Source organism: Chamaea fasciata, unplaced genomic scaffold (assembly GCF_029207755.1).
Source record: "Chamaea fasciata isolate MVZ Bird 193981 ecotype frontalis unplaced genomic scaffold, bChaFas1.0.hap1 SCAF_21, whole genome shotgun sequence".
Lineage (NCBI taxonomy): Eukaryota > Metazoa > Chordata > Aves > Passeriformes > Sylviidae > Chamaea > Chamaea fasciata.
This window is the reverse complement of record NW_027094106.1, coordinates 8,614,390-8,633,510: the sequence shown is the minus strand read 5'-3', so window position 1 is coordinate 8,633,510 and position 19,121 is coordinate 8,614,390. Positions and strand designations below refer to the sequence as shown.

At 43.5% G+C, this 19,121-nt stretch overlaps 1 protein-coding gene across 2 annotated transcripts in view; it reads right to left on the bottom strand.

The window, feature by feature from the left end:
- Positions 1 to 524: 524 nt before the first annotated feature.
- The window catches only part of MED13 (mediator complex subunit 13), a 50,543-nt gene continuing 31,946 nt past the window's right edge, over positions 525 to 19,121 (bottom strand). For both annotated transcript variants that reach the window (XM_066201862.1, XM_066201864.1), the window contains 21 exons: positions 18,241 to 18,457; positions 17,349 to 17,433; positions 16,884 to 17,005; positions 15,640 to 15,730; positions 15,246 to 15,460; positions 14,640 to 14,836; positions 12,528 to 13,444; positions 10,973 to 11,140; positions 9,719 to 9,942; positions 8,973 to 9,162; positions 8,029 to 8,494; positions 7,179 to 7,398; positions 6,419 to 6,610; positions 6,090 to 6,313; positions 5,520 to 5,662; positions 5,237 to 5,395; positions 4,960 to 5,145; positions 4,641 to 4,789; positions 4,240 to 4,413; positions 3,120 to 3,220; positions 525 to 2,575 (listed from right to left, as the gene is read on the bottom strand). In XM_066201862.1, the coding sequence (XP_066057959.1) occupies positions 2,443 to 2,575; positions 3,120 to 3,220; positions 4,240 to 4,413; positions 4,641 to 4,789; positions 4,960 to 5,145; positions 5,237 to 5,395; positions 5,520 to 5,662; positions 6,090 to 6,313; positions 6,419 to 6,610; positions 7,179 to 7,398; positions 8,029 to 8,494; positions 8,973 to 9,162; positions 9,719 to 9,942; positions 10,973 to 11,140; positions 12,528 to 13,444; positions 14,640 to 14,836; positions 15,246 to 15,460; positions 15,640 to 15,730; positions 16,884 to 17,005; positions 17,349 to 17,433; positions 18,241 to 18,457 (4,573 nt within the window). In that variant the 3' untranslated portion in view covers positions 525 to 2,442. The remainder of the gene's footprint in view (positions 2,576 to 3,119; positions 3,221 to 4,239; positions 4,414 to 4,640; positions 4,790 to 4,959; positions 5,146 to 5,236; positions 5,396 to 5,519; positions 5,663 to 6,089; positions 6,314 to 6,418; positions 6,611 to 7,178; positions 7,399 to 8,028; positions 8,495 to 8,972; positions 9,163 to 9,718; positions 9,943 to 10,972; positions 11,141 to 12,527; positions 13,445 to 14,639; positions 14,837 to 15,245; positions 15,461 to 15,639; positions 15,731 to 16,883; positions 17,006 to 17,348; positions 17,434 to 18,240; positions 18,458 to 19,121) is intronic.

Genomic DNA, 19,121 nt, shown 5'->3' with positions numbered 1-19,121 from the left:
AAATGGCCCTTCTAATCTTTTATAGTGGTTATAATATTATAATTTAATTGTATTTGATGGAGGGGAGGAGTGGGAAACTGGCAGCTCTCACAGTAGGAGTTTCACAGGGAAGGCTGGTCCAGGTAACAGAACACAGTGACACCAACGTTCAGGCAGCTGATTCACTTACCTTTAGGAATACAAGTCAGATTGAACACAAAACAAAGCCACACCAAAACCCAGCCCTTGGAACTTGGTTAACTGAGCCAGGGTTAGAAATGACCACTTAGCGACAAAGCTCAGGAAAAAAAAAAAAAAAGGACATACACTTTGAAAATTCCAGTTGTAGGAGCACTTTTCCACTTCTAAAATGCCAACCAAATGAGAAAAACCTTCTGTAAGACAATAATGTGCCGTTTAATCTGCGGTGCGTTACCGAGATAAAGTCATGGACAGACCCAGTTTTTAACTCTATTTATCAAAATATGCTAACTTCTGATTGCACTCATGTTGTTCTGAAGAAATGACTGAAAATTCTCATCACCAATTGTACAACTTCTTTATACAAAACCAAAAAAGTTGCTAATATTGTATTTACACGATTCAGTGAGACTGTTCATACGAAAAAAAAAAAAATCACCTCAGGCAGGTCTTTCGCATTTACGAAACGAGATTTTCATGAGCACAGTAAGTTTTGGTAAATGCAAGCAAATTCTTCCTTGTAGAGGGTTAACAGCAGGTGCACAAATGGATCTTAAAACTTGCTCCTTTACAGGTTTAAACCAGAGAAACAGACAATACTAAGACCCAGGACTTGGGTTATGGTGACAGGCTCCCGGGAGCGCTGCAGGAGTTCAGTTTTTCATCTGGCAGTCAGATAAGGAACCCAGAAAAAGCATCTGCAGCTGCTCTTCAGCACCCGTAGGGGCTATTTTAGAGCAGCACCAGACATTTGGCATGTGCTAGGGAAAAGGAAGGAAACTACTGAGAAAAAAATGGTGACTGTAGATAGAGGGAGACATTCAGGAAAGCCTTGTGGTTTGTCAGTCCCTTCCTTGGGGAGGGCAAAGCCTCCTTGGCACATGCCCCAGCCAGAGCCTGAAAACGGGATATGGGGAAGGCCACACACTGATACTTGGGACCTTCACCACAGTGCCAAAAATTACATGGAAAAGGAAAATGTTCAGGGTTTCGTGCTGTTTTTTTTTTTTTTTACTAGTGGAATAAAATCTGAATACCAGAATTCACTGAGAATCTATATACACCACATTTTAGTTAAACACACACCAATCTTCAAGTCAAGATTGACTATTTTTGCATTTGTATAATGGCTAGAGCTGGGCTAAATTTCAGCCTGGCAGGAGGCTTTGGATAAGGTCAGAGTTTTCTGTGTGTTCCGCCTCAGATTGGCATTTTATCACAAAAGTGGAAGCAAACAATGCAGCGAGCACGGTGCCAAGAATATCCAGGGAGCAACAATGCACAAGAGATGTTCTTGTGATGTTAAAACTTGTGTCCTGGAAGTGGATCTGAGAATCTAGCCACAGCCCTGAACCATAACACAAACTTCAACTGAAGAGTTTATTCATGTTATTCTCACTACAAGTTAAACCACCTACAATATCACTTATATATTGCCATTGTTACTCTGTAAAGGTGTGATATAAAATGCTGTAAGACCCGGTACCTTTTCAATTTATATAAACACAGTGAACTTCATTACTGTACATGTACTCTGCAACTACAGCTTAGCTGTAAATCCCCCACACACAATGGTATGGACATTAACCCCTCTATCCCCTTTAAACTGTACATCAAGACAATACAAATTTACTGTCCCCACCCCACCCCTTACAAAAAAATAATACTCTAAAAGCAACCTACTGCAACTTTTAATTAAGACGATTACATATATTTTAGACCAATTGCTTTAAAGCAAGAAGGCAGTATAAACCTTCTAGGAAAATTTTTATAAAAGAGGTTAAGAAATATAAGACAATTTATACATTTAAAAACTTACAATAAATAAGAGATGCAGGCATTTTTGAATACTAAGTACTATAATCCAATACAAGAACATCTTGATGTTCTGAAGCCATAGGTTGAAACTTAATTGTTCCTCACGTTTCTTCTCATCTCCATGCTTTTAAAATTCATTAACCATGACTGGGTACTATGGCTCATTACTCTTCACAAATACTGTGGCTGGGGAGAAATGGTTAATTTTGCTACTAAAAATGTTATAATACACTTTCTGATCATCATTCTGAAGCGTCCCCCATAGTCAGTGACTCAAAGACAGCCGGGCGACGGGTGCCCCTCTCACAAGTCAGAACAATATTTGCTGGAAGTAACAAGATTCATACCCCATCACAAACAACTTGCACTGAGAAGAATTATAACTTAGTCCTGCAGTGAAATATCCCTTTTCCTCATTTTTGTCTTGCAAAATTCAGATGAAGATCACAGCATATTCATGATAAAGTTATACAACTGATTCAGCACCACAAAATGAATTGGGAGACATGAGCGTCTGTCCTGGGTTGCAGGATCACAGGTTAGCCAGGAGAGTGCATTGTACTGTTCCAGAACAAACCTGAAAAACAAACAGCCTTCTGTCAGGCCAACACATTTTCTCACCAGAATTTTACAGCCCTGATTTACTATAATCCAGCTTCTTTGGCATCAAAAACATGAAACAGTTTTGCCAACATACAGAAACAACAACAACAACAAAAGGAAAAAGAATCTGATGTTTTCTCAATTAGCATCCCATGTTTACGTAGGTCTGGGCTCCTGTCCTTCAGCACTTCAGATTTTCCACACGAGTGCTGTGCAATATTCTGGCTTAAATATTTCTGTCTTTTCTGCTAGACCTCAAACTCCCTTCTAGTTTGAGGAATTAGTTGTTTTTCAAAGGTTTTCAAAGGCTGAATGTTAAAGAAGGGCTTAGGGATGTTTGGTTTTAATTCCACTGTTCTGTGACTATCACTTGAAGCACAGCAATTTATCTGCGCTAAGGATATCAGCTGCACAAAGAAAAAGAAAACTAACAGCAGGAAAAACAAACATGCAGCTTCACTGCAGAAGCATTAAAAATTAAATGCACAACATTTTTGCAAGTGATCAATGATAAATACCTGAGCACATCAGAAGTTTGATTAGAATCAAGTGGATGGGAGTGTTTACTGTGGAGTAGCTCGTCTGATTGCACTGAAGGCACGTGGAGGTGCAAAGAGGCCTGAGGAAGGAAGGAGAGAGCCAGAAGTTACTGCCTGATCAACTACACCACATTTCCTCCCCCCATATTGTTGTAGCTTGCAGTCACCTTCTCTGTCTGACACACTAGCCAAAACAAATCTTATCCTTAGGCCATCAACAAGTTCAGGACTTATCAGAATATTTATATTCTCTCACACAGACCTCTGCTAAAAGCACAGTGCTAGGAGTGAAATATATATTAGGGGTTTTTTAAATCCCTTTTCTACATTAAGTGATTATTAAAAAAGCAACTCAAGTGGCCCAAGATGTCTAATAACATTTGGAAGTTCAGCTGGTTTCTATAGGCCTGGTCTATTTATATTTCATATATAGAACTACTCAGTGTAAATAATAAATCCTCTCTTCAAAATAACACCCTATGCCAAAGGCACAGCTGAGCTCAGGCCAAGAGGAACTGCTAATCCAGACACAAACATGGCTGCAGAAGATATCTCTGGATCATCAGAAAACAAAGCACAGTATTAGAGATGCTGATTTGTTAATGCAGAAAGTTTCTCTGTAAACCAGTGTACGGCCTTTAATGTGCCAAGTGTGTCTTGGTTGTGCCATAAGGAGATAAGGGCTCAGACAACACCCAGACAGACGATACCACGGCTATAACTTGGCAAAGCCAACGTGGAAAAAACCAGCTTTTATGCTTTGTGCAATACAGAGAGAGATTCATTTATTCCTTATTTCACCCAGGGTAACTGTGTTATTACACTGTACTTGTGCACCTCCCTCTCTACCACCAGTCCCCGCAGGAGTCCAGCCCTAGCCAGAGCTCTGTCAACTTGTTCTTACAAAATCCTGGAGCATAAAGCCAGGAAAAAAAAGAGTCCAGACTGCCAGGAAGAAACCATGAGCAAGGCAGAGCCTTCCAAACAGCCCAATCTCAAAAGCAGAGCTCTCCCCAGAGACATGCACTGACTCTGGTTTAACCAGAGCAGTTTCACCCCCAGATCCCTCAGGCTGCACAAGTCTCTGCCAGGACAGTACCTTAAGAAACAAGGGACACTGATTTTGTGCTTGAGGACACGCTGACCAAAACCAGTCAGGCAATGGACCTGCTTTGGCAGTTGACACAAAATAACCGAGGGCCAGTGGCTGCTGCAGTATATTTGTTACTTCATCATGAGATTCTGTGGAAAGCAATCGATCTGTGCCTTGACCCTGGAACACAACAGGCAAAGGTTTCAGAACAGGAGAGCACAAATTTAATAGAAATTATCTGTAGCTACTCAAACACGAAGCATTTTGAAATATCCAAGCATGACATGACAATCCAATACCCAGGTGATCTAAAGCCTTTCATTCCACAAAAGGAAATAAACAGATGGAGAAAAAACAGACAAAACACACACACACACACACAAAACTGTATTTACTCCCATAGTTACCTTGCCCATATCACTTCCGTGGGGGTAGTGGGACCCTGGAGAATGCACAGGGGATCCACCAGGAGATGCAGGAAGAATATTTATAATATCAGGATCAAGATCATCTCCAGTGTCTAACAAGTCAAAGATTCCCATTCCATCTGCTCCATCTTGAAAAAGAACAAGACCAGTGAATTCCTACAATTTCACTATGTGCAGGATATGACAATACATTCAGAAAGAAGTGATTTTCCATAGAAATGGAAATGGTTCCTTAGAATGAATGACGGGGGAGCGCCGAGGGGATTTTAGAAGGCAAGAACGAATCCCAAGTACAAACCATTGTTTGTGTTAAAGGCCAGATCCAGGTTCTCAGTGGTGTAAGTGGATGATGCCACTTGCACAGATGCAGAGGTGGGGAACACCAGGATGTGAGTGCAGGACGTGTCCTGGGGCGTGTTCAGCTGAGACGTCTGCATGTTCAGAGTGGTGCTGCGCCCGAACACGGAGCCCGTGGACACAGAATCTGCGCGAGAGGAATCAAACATCACCTCAGTTTTGCAAAGCCTCGACTCATAGTCCTCGTGCCAAAAAGAGAGAGAGAGTTTCCCAAGTACCTGGCATAATAATGAAGGATCCCTGGGGTTCCATGGCCACCAAGCAAGCACTGAGAATGCTGGGGGAGTCTGCGGCGGAGATCCCACACATCCTGCACATGTCCTTCAGCCTCTTGCTCAGGGACTGCAGGTTCCGGCGGCTCAGCAAACAGCTCCAGTCTGAGGAAGGAAATCTCTTTAGTGAGGTTTTCTTCCAGAAACAGGGATGGACACACTTGATATTGCTGGAAAATTAAAGCTTCAAATCAAGCTTTAGACTCTAAAAAAGATGTGCTGCTGTTACCTTTTAATTCCCCATGTCCTATTCTTCCTAAGCGGCCTATGACAACTCTCCATGGCAAAGAGCTCATCTGCACAAGTCCCAAGCACCATTCCCAGAGTTTCTGGAGACCAAGTCTGCGGGCAGAACCCTTTTTCCTGCGAGCTCTAGAGGTAAGAAAGAAAGGAAAACAAAGCTAAAACCCACCAGCAACATGTTTTTAGTGCCACATTTAGAATTTTTTTGTATTAAGCTGAACATTCACAGTCCATCAGCTGCAGCTTCAGGGGGTTTGGGTTTTTTGAATTAATCACATTCTAAAACTGACATTAACAGCCAGTAAGTGACATGGGGAAGTATGAACATACATAGAGTAATGCTCAAGAATCACATGAAACTAAACTATGCTCTTCTAGAAATTTAACTCAGAACAATATGCACATAATAGGGAAAATGTTCATCTGCTTTAGCCATTTTTGCAACACAGCCAGTCTACAAAAATCAGTTATTCTTACAGCACCAAACCCAATGTAACTCTTCAGGGGAATGAAAGAAAATAGATTTGCTAAAAATGAGTTCAAGTCTGGTTCTTACCTGTTTGGTACATCAATATTAATTATGCAAGTTTCTAACTGCTCTCCATAGAGGTCTGTACAGGATGCAAGCAGCCACCTCTGATCATGAGACAAACAGTAGCCCACAAAAAGCACATTATACTTCTGGCCAGCTTCTCCAAAAGTTTCTCCCAGCTCTGTTTGCTTGTCCTTTACTGGAGCCAGTATAAAAGGAGGGGTGTAGAGTCGAATACACTCGGGTCTCTAGAAAGATGACAGAACAGACAATGAAGTTTGGGAAAAACATTATTCCTAACATAAAAGATGGTTGGTTGATCTAGATAATTCCACAATCTCATTAATACTCACATCAGGGCTCCTGAGAGCAGTTTCCATGGCTAAACCTGGGCCAAAGCCAGTTAAGGTTTTCACGTTGGTGGAAGTTGGGAGAGGTCTCCGACACTGAGTGAAAGCTGAAAATGCCAAAGATTTTAAATGCTGAGTGTAAATCTGCCGGTCCTCGTGTTTCACAGGCTGGAGCAGGTACTGACATGGGACAATCTACGGCAGAGGAGAGGAGAAAAAAAGGAAATCAGTTTCATCAACAGATTCAATGGCTTTTGATACAGGACTTGGTACATTGCTTTTTTAATTTTACATTACAGTCAAATTTCTTCCACTTCTTCTAAAGCCCTGTGGGGCTTCAAGAAATTATCCTCATTGAAATTTTCTTCAGAGGAAAAAATCATTTGTTTAGAAGAGAATCCTAATGATTCCCCTAAAAAGCTGCCCTCTGTTAAGTGCTCCTGCAGCTGCTGCTGGAAGGAGCTCTGCCTACAGCCCAGCAGGGTCAGGCTGCAATTGCAGTACAGGACCAGCAGTTCTCCCACACTTCATCACTGGAGTGGGCACTACATTTCCTCTGAGATAAAACTGGTAAGTCTGGAACGTACAACCGGATTCAGCTTTGGTTAATAGCACCCAAACTGCTCTAAAGGCTTTAACCTAACGATTTGACAGCTGGAGAACTGTAAGTGATGTTCATGAAGGAAATGAAACTTCTACCTTGAGGGTGTTACTGCCCCCAAAGCACAGCCAAAGGCAAGGAACTCTGTTTCTGTTGGCTCACCTGCACAGAAATGATGTTCTTGATGTTGGGAGGAAGAACCTGAACCATCTCCAGAAAGCAGCGCAGAAGTCCAAGTGTCCACAAACTGGATGAGCTGCTGTTCTCATCCTTTTTTTCATATGTGAAAGGATCAATTATGTAAACTACAATTGCAGGTGGATAGGTGATAGCATGTGAATCTCCATCTGTGGGGACTCCGACTTTATCACGATCCATAGTGCTGGAAATGAAATTTTGAAACCAGTTACAAACAGCTGAGTTTTATAAAGATTTGGGTTTACTTCAAAACTAGATCCAATTGTCAATTATTCATCTGAAAGATCTTTGAGTCAACTGTGGTGTAAGAAACAGTCTTTTTAATGTCATTTTTGTATAGGAGCTTATCAGTAACTCTGAGTCCCTTTTCTTTCCTTTAGCCTTTTTTATTACAGTAGCTCAACTATTGCTTAACTGGGGAACAAGAATATCTACAGCAAGAGCTGTCTTCACCACACTAACTTTGATTACAGAAAACAGAACTCTAAGATGGTGCCAATTATCTATCTCCCCCTCCGTCCCCAGTCCCTTAAAATATTGAAGTGAGTAGTTTGGTGAATTTTCTCTCTTTAGAGAGAGAAGGAAAAAAAGGAAGTTTATTTCTGTACCAGAGCAGACATTGAGATGAAATTAGAACTGCAGCTACAACTGGAACCCAAAGGTTCAGCTCCAGCACAACTGAACTCTCATTCTCCCTTAAAAACAGCTTGGTGAAAATAAATAGAGGATTTTTATGGAAGGGATGAGAGTGCAATCATAAGTCCACGTTGGCTGAGCTGATTTTTCAGCTGAAGGTGTGACTGCAGTTCCCTACCTTTCAGAAACCTCTGGATGGGGCTGTGCAGGTGCTGCAGCCGTGTCTCCAGACATCCCTGCTGTTTGCAGTGTTGGCTGTTGCTGCTGCCCCCCAGTTTGCCCATTTGGGACCGGCGCAGGCTGGGCGGGCAGGGAGGCAGGAGTGGTGTTGTTCATATTGCTGAAAGGTGGGAATGAGGAAGGCTTGCTCGTTGGAATGCCACTGGGCAGGCCGGCAGAGGAGGAGGACGGGGCAGTGGTGGTCAGAGTGGAGTTGGCTGTAGTGGCTGCAGAGGACATGGCACTGCTGGAGGTCACTGTGATGGTGCTGCTGGTGGGAGCTGTGGGAGCTGAGGATGGAGTGTTGGGATTGGCAGCAGGGGCTGTCACTGGGGGCAGAGCAGAGGCTGCCTGGCTGGAGGGAGGGACCAGGTTTGTTTGGGAAAGTAGAGAATTGTCCAAAGGCTGAGAAGCAAGATAAGGACCTAAAACCAGGAGGGGAAAAAAAAAAAAAAACCAAACAATAAATTTTATATTGCAGCTGTTTTGATGCTTAGATCACCTACAGAAGTCTACGGTTGTAACAAAACAAAGCACACCTTGAGCAGACATTTTACCTCTCAAATTTAAATACCTGTATTAAATTTTCAAATTCTAACATTTTCATAAGAGCCTTTCAGAAATATCAAGAAATCTGTTTTAAAAAGAACTTTTTGCCAGATAAGTTGAATTGCTGGAAATCACTGCTTCAGAATCCAAGTCACCAGTACAAGAAGAAAACCATAGTTCCTGTCAGGCAGCCACGCTGGATGGTAAAAGGCCATTTTAGCACACACTCAAATACAGTTTAAAACCAGAAAACTGCCCTAATCAATAAGCCAATAAGCCACGATTCCTTCTTCTCTATTGCAAAGGAGCAAGTGGCAACGGTATGAAATAAGGAACATTAAAAAAAGGTCATACCCAGCTCATATCTGCACACTTGAGCGTAGAGTTTGAGTTTGGAGAACGCATCGTTGTTGGCGTTGGCTGTCTGTGAGAACCACTCCGTGACCAACTTCTCCGAGAGCTTCTTGGAGGCTGTAGGTCCAACCCTCATGATCCCATCAGGCAGTAACTTACAGATAGGTCTGTGCTGACCAAGCCTGCAGGACTGCAAAGAAGGTTAAAAAAAAAAAAAAAAAGCCTTAAAAGCTGTTAAATATCACACAAAGGATATGGCACAGAAAGGCAGAGAAATCTCAGTTTTATTTACAGTATTCCAAAGTAACATTTTAACTCTAGAATTCCACCAGTAGGAAATGTTGAATAGGGATTTTAGGGGTTATTGTCAGCGTTTTCCTGAACGCAAGAAAACCAGGTTGATAATAATCAGCTCTAATCTTCATTCAATCCAAGCAATACAAGCATGTAATTAATTAATTAAGTGGCGGTAACACAATTAACGTGGCAATGCAGAGCTTTGCCACCGGGTGGCGTTTATCGGATGGGAACGGCCAATGCTGAAAGGAACGGGGAGAAGCAGCGGCACCAACAGCCCTTATCTTCCAAGTGCCCATTCCTAAAATCCCTCCGAGCAGCTTTCCCAGATAGCATTCTGAGCAGGCGTCGCTATCAGCTCCGACAAGCCTGATAAGTCCTTATGAGCACGTATTAGAAACAGCCTTTCCCCAAATCCATTTCACTGCAAACTGCCACAAATCCCGTACCTCGTATATTGCAGTCAGATCCCTAAAGAAGCTTTTGGCTCCGTTGAGCAGAGCCTCGTTCTCCGGGCACACCACAACGTAAGCCACGTCTCGCTGGGATCCGTAAGGTTCCAGCATCAGCCTCTCCCAGTAGGGCAATGCAAATGGAGACAGCACCAGGAAATCGTAATCGTATCCCAACAAAAACGTTGGGATTGGCAGTGGTTCTGGAGACTCATCAGTTCCTGGAAAAGCAAGGCGTGTTTTTAAGCAGAAAGCTTAAAATGAACTTCAAGGAAACATGAATAGAACAGCCTCTGGTGTTCCCAGCATCTCACAGGAAGGAGCACTGGCTATCAATGGAATAGTTCTCATTTTACAGGTCCAAAGTGTAAGCTCCAACCCTCTGCAAAAAACCCATCAGCTGATTGTTTTAATTTGAATTATCTCAGGGCCTCAGCAAGAAGTTCCACAGTGTTTTATATTTCTATCAGGCAATCAGGAACAGATCTGCACTGCCCAGGAAGCCTTTTCCCACAGAGCCAGAGACAAGGGGAAAAATGTAAATATTCTAAGCAGATGGGTAAAGGGCCAGAGAAGGAAACAAACTTAAGAACATGTAAATGTATAATTGCCATGTTCTAAATATAGCTACGGAAGATCTGCTGGTGAAAGGTCACTCTTGTAACACGGTGGTAAATCAATCTCATATGCTAATGAAGTCATTAAATCGTGAGTGCACAAAATTCACCTTCTATCTGTAAATGCATCACGTGTTGGCCACTCCAAACATTTATCAGAGACAAGCCACTGAGTAACCCTAGATCTTGAACACGGCACTGAGCAATAAAGCACACTGTCTCAAGCATTTCAAAATCAGTAGTTTTAACTCCCTGTCTTTAGAGTGATTAAAATGGGGTGAATGGAAAATTCTGAATATAAAAACCTGAGCAGTTACCCTGTTTTTAACACTAAACCCATCTTTGCAATTTCAGTCCCTCACTGGCCTGAAGCGTCAGGTGTATACAAACAGTGCAACTGAAGTTGTAAATTTTAAATGCACATCTTTAATTCATCGCCTATTTTAAGGAACATAAATATTTTCTGTTTTTCTAAAGAGGAGAATTCTCCTCTGTCTAATAACGTCTCGTTAGTTTAAAGAAAGGTCAAGTGCCGCTCAGAATTCCAACAGGCTGAGCAGCACCAGGCAGGGAGTTTGGGTGGAAGGAGCAGAGGAAGGAGATTGCACGGAGCAGGATTCCATGGAGCTGTTACCGTAGGAGCCTCTCCCAGCCATCTTGTGGAACTGCTGCCACGTGAGGGGTCCCTGCACGCCCCAGGACCGGACCGTTCGCTTCTTCTGGATGGCGTCCTGCAGCACGGGCTGGAGCGAGAGCAGCATGCGCAGGATGTCCTGGGAACACTGCATGCTCACATCCACCACTGCGGGGACACAAACGTGCTCAGGGCAACTGCACAACGGCCCCAAACCACCTCCACTGTAAACATTTCTCTGCTGAAAAACACCTGCAGGCCACCCAAAGGTTGGGATATATAAAGTTGAGCATACACGGATTTACGGTTCTCTCTCTTCCCCTGACAAAATACACGGATGGATTTTTTTCCTTCATTTTGTTTTTTTCCTCTAGAATTTTTCCCATTGGGAGTTAAACTAAGGGAAAACACCCTGAAATAAAAACAAAACAAACAGAAACAAACCCCCAACCCCCCCCCCCCCCCCCAAACAAGTTGTAGAAGCCTGAAATTCCTCCCAACAAAGGCGGATTTGCAGGCTGCCACCCAGTGCTCATTTCAGAGAAGTCGAGGGAAGCCTCGAGCAGACTCAGCCCAATTCATCCAGAGCCACCACTGGGCCATTTCAGGTACAGGCCTTTAGGATGAAAAGCTGACACAAAATTTGGCATGGCTACAATTTCCAAGTCTTCTGTTTTAAAGTATCTTTGCATCTTTTTATCCCAAACTCCAGAGTCACAGTAACACGGAGTCTTCTCCCATGTGCCTGAAAACATCAAATTATTTACAGTCTGGGCTTTCCAAGTAAATCCCCCAGCAAGGCACAGGAACCTGGCTGTGTTCTCCCAGGATTCCTCCTCATCTTCACTTACAACCATAACTGCAGCTACCTGTGATTCGTAACTTTATCTTTCACCCTAACTCTGTTAAGAGTTGCCACTTGAAAATTCTATTAGAAGACAGCAAGCAAATATACACAATGAAGGGTATTCCAGAAGACACTGCATCATTAGTCAGGCCCTCAAAGAAAAAAATCCAAGGATTTCTGGCAGACCCAACGCACAGTGAAGGCTACAATAATGCTTTTTTTGCCACATGTGCCATTAACCTACTGCCCCCCTCTCCTCCCTAAAGAAGGGGGGAAGCCAACTGAATGAGCGCTGTTGTTTAATTCTGCCACAGTGGCCTTGACAATACGGTCACCACTCGAACCCCCTGCACTTCCTACAGGCATCAATCATTGCAGAGCCTCTGTAGAGCCACTCACCAAAAGCTCTTTAAAGGATAAACCCGGTGAAGTGTTGTGGACACTGACAGTGGTCTCATGTTACACTTCAGAAATATATCGGGAATTTACAACTGAGGGCAGCCAAGGCCTTACTCTGCTTGGCGATCAGCACAGGACACAGAAGGGTTGGTTATTCTCAACACCATCTACCAGAAGTCTGTACGAGCACAGAGCTGGCAAAAACAGCATTCAAAATCCACAAAGGAAAACCACAAAAAAAAAAGACCCTTCCAAAACAAAACCCCAAACAGGTGGACGAGTAGAAAATAAGCCGTTTTCAATATTTACCATTTCTTTTTGACCAGTGGTGCAAGCAAGTAGTTTTCACAAGTGCTTCATCAACTTTCCCTCCTGACATATTGTCCATGAACTGCCGTCCATGTTCCAAGGCTAAGTAGCAGTCATTGCAACAATCCCTTTCTTCTACACGTACCAGGTTGCTGATGGCACCAACTTTGGCGATGGAGTCTTGGTCTGCAGCTCCAAAGGGTGAGAACAGGTTGGTGCATTGATCCTGCAGCAACAGTATCAAGTCATCGGGCAGTTTCTCGGGTTCTTTCAGCCCTCCACTGCCGTGCTCAATGGAAGTAGCTCTGAGAGCTTCAAAGCGTTTTTCTGCCTCTTTGCCGCACTCCGTGTTTCGCCCCAGAATATCCAACTCATCTTCGAGAAACAGCCCGGAACTGTTGCCAAATTTCCTATTCATGACAGCACTGAAACCACAGGTACACCTATACTGGGCCTCTTGCGTCGGGTCGGGAATGTAAACTCCAACATCAGCACCTTTGATGTTCATATTGCAAACGCAAATGCAGCAGCTGTCGAAGTTGCAGTCTTTGAAGAGGTTCATGACGGACTCGGAGAGGATGAGATTGACGTACAGGCTGTGTGCCTCGGGGATGGAAGGCACCGTGGCCGGCTCCACCGAGTTCAGGGGCCGGCAGGTGGAGGGCGTGGAGGCCGGCGAGTACAGATCCGAGTTCTCGTACTTGACCGAGCCCTGCGCGCTGGCGGGCCCGCCGGCCCCGCGCGGCGTCCGCGGAGTCCTGGGCGTCCGGGGAGTTGGGAAGCGAGGGGTGGAAGGAGAAGGGAGGATTCCAGCCCCGCTGTTGCTGGGAGGGGCGCTGCTCGGGGGCATCCCAAACGGAGTGTGGGTCTGGGGGGTGTAGGCAGGGCCGTACTCCTGATCCATGGCGCTCCCATCGCTGCCGGCGGCCGCAAGAGAAGGAAAGGCTTTAAGTACACGGCATACTGGGGTTGAAGTTTAACACTCAGACTCTGCTAAAGAAGGACCTTCCTAATTAATATTTGCTTTTTTTAAGCTAGTCTTTCATAATCCACAGCAAGATTTTCGTTCCCTAAGGAACTTCAAGAGCATTTGTTCTAAATGACTTTGCAGGACTCCCACTGACAGCACCGTTAAAGAATCTCTCCCTGCCTCCTTTCGTCTTTTCCCTTGCACAAAGCTCCCAGGAAACAAGTGTGGTCAGAATAAATTATAAATTCTGTGGTTGTGTGGAGTCTAAAGGACACCTTTTTTGTTCATGTTTTATTTACATGTTGTGTTGACACATACTAAGAAAATAGACCAGGTCTATTGACAGCAGATTCAGCTGAATCCACGAGGAAAGTAGCACCTGGAAAGGTCTAACGTTTTCTTTCCTAAGCACCTGAGTATCTCCAAAGACTTGTGAGGCTAATGAGACCTGGAGACGTGTTGCTAATGAGTAACAGAAGCAACATCAGTATTTAAATCCAAGATTTAACATTCATATAATTTTATCAAGAAATATGTAACACCTCCATGCTGCCTAATTCGTTTATACCAGCTGCTAATGCAGAAGAGGGAAAGAAATCCTTTCCTCCAAAAGAGCTGGCAGCAAGGCCATCCCTACCAAATGCAGGGCACAGAAACGTCCCCTGCAGTTCTGCTGTGACCAGGCCCTGTCACACAGCACGGGAAATGTTCTCCTACTCCCAGCACAGCTGAGTTTACTGCTACTTAAGAAAATAATTTAAGAAACAGCAGCACCACCTACTAAGCCCTTCCAGCACTGACTACACCACGGCAAAAACAAAGTCCCAAGTTTACATTTATCTTGATTGTTACCATCTTCATTACTTATTAAACCTGGACTTGCACCATTAAGCTTCCCCAAGAAACCTTTAAAGGAGACAACAAATAAAATGTATGTACAGTTAAGAAGCTCTTTGAGAAGAGCCTCCTGCAGTAGGTTTAGCCTGAAGGACACTTTTAAAGGCTCTTGTCAGTTGTATAAACACAGACTATCTACAAATATTCCCATTACTGATTGACAAAACCGTATTTCAGGGTAGCAAATAAATATTTTGGGGTGGCAAAGTGAGCACCTCACAAAGCTGAACCCCCCAGGGTCGTACCCATCTTTGATGAAAGGCATGGCAGGGCCTGGAGGAAGCAGATCCAGCTTGCCCACAGTCCAGCTCTGGCGGTAAATGCATTCCTCAGGCAGTTTGATGGGAGGAAGACACTGGCTGGGAAGAGTCTTCAGTGGTGCAAACATGGAACATCCCACTAAAGCTTGACAGTTCTCAGGTTTATAAACATAAGAATAGTCCTGGAAGTCAGACATGGGAAAGCATTAGTGTGTAAATCAGAGCACTGCAGCAATGAAGTGCTTCCCCAAAAAACAGGACTGAGTTCAAGCAGCAGCTCTTTAACCCAAAATCCTGACACAGCTGCAAGAGAAAGCTGAGATGTGTACACACCATTTTCACAAACCTCAGTGAACTGCAATGACTGAAAGGCATTTCTGCAGCTCACTAATGGCTACTCAGCTACCATTATCTCTTAAGTTTAGGTGGCAAAACATTACACACTTACTACAAAGTGTATTACCTCCCCCCCAGATAATGCAGGACAAGTTACAAATGGTACTTAATCTCCCCCCATTCCCATTCAGATTTAAGTAATAAACGGATCAATAATCACGACAAGCATTGATCAGGGCTGTCAGCACTGCCTACCTTGATTTCAGCAGGTTTGGGGCTGCAGAAACCCTCATCCACTTCGATTCTGAACTGAGCTCCCACAGTAGAGCTGTTCCCTTCCAGCACTGTTCCTCCAAGTGTAGTGTCCATGCTGCCATACTCCTTATTGTTCATGTTCATTGGAGAAAACCCCATAATATGTTGTTCCAGTGAAGGGGGAGTTGGATACATTTTATGGAGATCTGCAGTGCCTAATTTCAGATCAGAAGCAGACTTTAGAGCATGAAAACTTCCTCAAGTGTTTCCTGAGTCTCAAAATTTCGCAAAGGCAAATGAATGGTACATTTCCAAATTGCCACAACGTATTAAGAGTCAAATGTTTAGAGCTAGTATACTCTTTAGGCAAAAAGAAAACACAAATAAATCTTACTTATGCATGACAGTGGGTCTAGATTTCCTGTTTTTGCCTCTTTGCAGTTGGATTTGTCATCAGTGCCGTTCACTGTTCGTTTAGATCCAGGCTAAGAGAGAAGTATTGTCATAAAATCACTTCAGACATAAACACATGTTCATGTTTCCTGCTACCAGGAAATCTCACTTGCACATACAAAGCTGAGACATTGTATAATGTTTAGAAAAATTAAAATAGCTCAGAAGCCCAAGGTTGGGCTTACACTTGTTCTTAATTCTTGGAACCCAGAGAATCTCTCCCAACAGGTCACAATGTTATTGAAGGGAAAAACCAGTTACAAAATAACCCTCAGCCTGTGAGCAGACGGTAAAAGAAGCTAAATTAGGGCTGCCCACAGTCTACCAGAACAAACCATAACACTCCCAGAGCCACACTAACATCACTGGTGTTACCACAGGAACAGAAAAGACAAACACAAATCCTGCAACAAGAAATACAGGAAAGAAAAACTGTCAAAAGTAAAAGAATAAGAGGTATTTCACCATCTTTACACAGTTCTGATGTCTACAGAATGTAAGTGTCCATGTTTAAGAGCAAACTCACTTCCTTTACATGCTGATGACCTTTGACGGCTGTTAAGGCCCTTCAGCCCTTACTCAGCTCCCATTAGAGTTGATGGGCATTTTGTCTGGGTAAGGGGATTTAGAATTAAGCATGGAGCAAAACACAGTTCAGAAAAGACAACTGAATACAAACAGTATTGAAATAGAAACTAGAAAGATAATGGATTCAGAGCCATCACGGACTGCAAGAGAAACTGTTTTAAGATAATAGCTGCTGCAGAGAAGCAGCTTATTTGGCAGAATGTCCAGTGTTTAAATGCCTTTTCTCTTTCAGAAGTTGCTGCTTTGTTTCAGTATTACCTTGAGGAAGCAGTTAACCAGAGCCCAGACCACAGGAAGAGAACACACCAGGACCTGCTGAATCTGTACAACTCAAACTAAAGGTATGTTCATGCAGCACACACTGTGGGGATTGTAAGGAAGTTAGATCAAAAGGTTGTTTGCATCAAAAATCTGCCTGCATGAGTCAACCAGAACAGTCCGTTTGCCACAGCTCTTGTTTGAGTGAATGTTTTGTAACCTCTCCTACAAACTCCAGAAAAAAAAAAAAAAATCAAACCCAAACCACAGAAAAGACAAGAGTTGTTCCTTGCTGGTTTCTTGGCTGGCACCTGCCAGGAGCTTTTGCACATCACTTACTGTGAGTTCATCTTCATCAGAATTGAAGAGATTGTCCAGGTCAGTGTAGGACACCACCAGGTCTGTCTCGTGGAACAGGCTGGTCGAGGCAGTGCGCGCGTGGGCAGCCAAGCGTTGGGCATCTGTGGGGAGACACCAACATCACAGCGCTGCCACTGCACCTTCACTAACAACTTCAGTAAAGAGCTCTTCCCACAGCTGGGGGGAAAGGAGACCAAGGGCGAGAGGTGTCCTTGGTTCCACTCATCCATCTTACACAGAGGAGAGGGCCCTTCCCTTTGAGAGCACTGGGATTTTACAGCCAACATTTGTTTGCAAGGTGCAACAAAGAAATGTTCCAAGCAGACTGAAGAGAAATACCAACCATAAAACACAAGACTTAGCAGCCTGTTAGAACCTCCTGACTGTGCAAGACACCATGAATATAACACAATTCAGATGGAGAGGAAGAGAAAGCCTCTTTACCTTGCTTGACAGAAGGACTAAACAGAGACATTGCATCCTCTCCTTCATGGGACAGAACTGTAACGCTGGATGTCCCATCCTCAGCCTATTAAAAAAGGAGAGAAAAGTTGGCTTAAATTAATGGGTGAGGTGGGAGGTGTTTGATGCCCCTGGAGAAGGATCAGGTTCTCATTACCCTGTGAGCTCAGCAGGGGCAGGCTGGGGTAGAGCTCAGGGGGAGCAGAGCTTGGCCTGCCAACACAGGGGTTGTCTGGGGGATAAATTTACAAAGCAAGCTGTGGATTCTCGCTATAACAGCTTAAGGAAAACCCCCTTGTTATCAGATGCTACACATTACCTGTACCAGTTCCTGAATGGAATGCATCCACACATAACTAATTCTAACAAGCTAATTTATTTCCTAGACAAGCCCCCAGTGCAGTTCTGTTTTCTCCTTTTCTGTAGGTGCCCTTTTGCTTTAAGTACAAGTCTCACATAGCTGCGCTAAAGCACAAAAAACAGATAAAAATTGCAATTCACTGGCCAGGGAACAAGTCAGGGCTCACCTCACCTACCCCCAGACCTTTCCACTCACGAACAAAGCACTGGCCTTGTTCTTCCTCTCTCCCCAGGCACCTGCCAGCACCTATTTCCACAGAGTAGCCACTGAGCCAGACTGATCCAGCTGCTTTTTCCTCATAAACCCTGATGCAGCGGCAGCACCAGTGTGCCAAAAAAACCTTTAGGTGCTGTTCGAGACATGCTGCTTCATTTCATTGATCATTTCTGCTAGAATATAATTTGGTTTTTTATTTGCTTCTAAATACACGAAGAAGGATTTAAATTCTATCCGGTGCCTAAGGCAATTTGTTTTAATCTCATCACTGATTTGTAGCCTCACTGCTTTACTCACCTTGTGTTTCTTCCCCACTTCCCTCTCAATGTTCTGCCTGTCCTTTTTACTGTCAGGAAATAGGAATTCCACATCTCCATCCACAAAGGCATAAGGATCGATTTCAGGTTCCTGGTCAGCTTCCGTTGCTACCGCCGTTAAATATTGGTTTTTACTCTGATACTGTTGCACCAGTTCATCTGAAACCTTCAAAGGTTTCCTACATTGCACCATTAATCTGAACAGAAGGAAAACAAAAATCACAAAATCATTTATTTCGCATTTATTCCGTGGAATTATTTCTGCTATCACACAGCCTCATCTTCCCACTTCCTTCCTTCACACCCCAGCTTCTTTTCAAAAGCAAACTTTTGGGGATGAAGATTAAATCATTACTCATTTAATATCACCTCCTTCCACACATCAGATCCAGCCCTGTGATTCATCCTGCCCCTCTCTCCTCAAGCACTGTCAATTCACATAAAGATTAGTAATTTATCCCAGGTCATGGCTGTCATTTATTATAAAGCACAAATGGATTCAAGTCTCCACATCCACTAAAAGAAACTCACCAGGCTAAAGAATTACTCAGAAAAAGCCCAAGCAATAATCACAAGTAAAGCACACAAATGCCACTGTGCTCAGGAGCCATTTCTATCACTCAGATCAATACAAATGAAGCTTGCAGCTCACCAGTAACTAATTTACTAATGAGAAAAATCAAACTACATTTGCCTTTATCAGCATTTTTCTTTTGTTAACGTTCTGAGCCAAAGCTGGAGCTGGTAAGTACACAGAAATTAAGGTTTTCTCTCAGGAGTATTGGTTTCACAAATGTAACATTGCGCCAGGAAAAGAAAGACACTGGCAAGGAGAAAACTGTTCAGATAATGAGCTGTAGA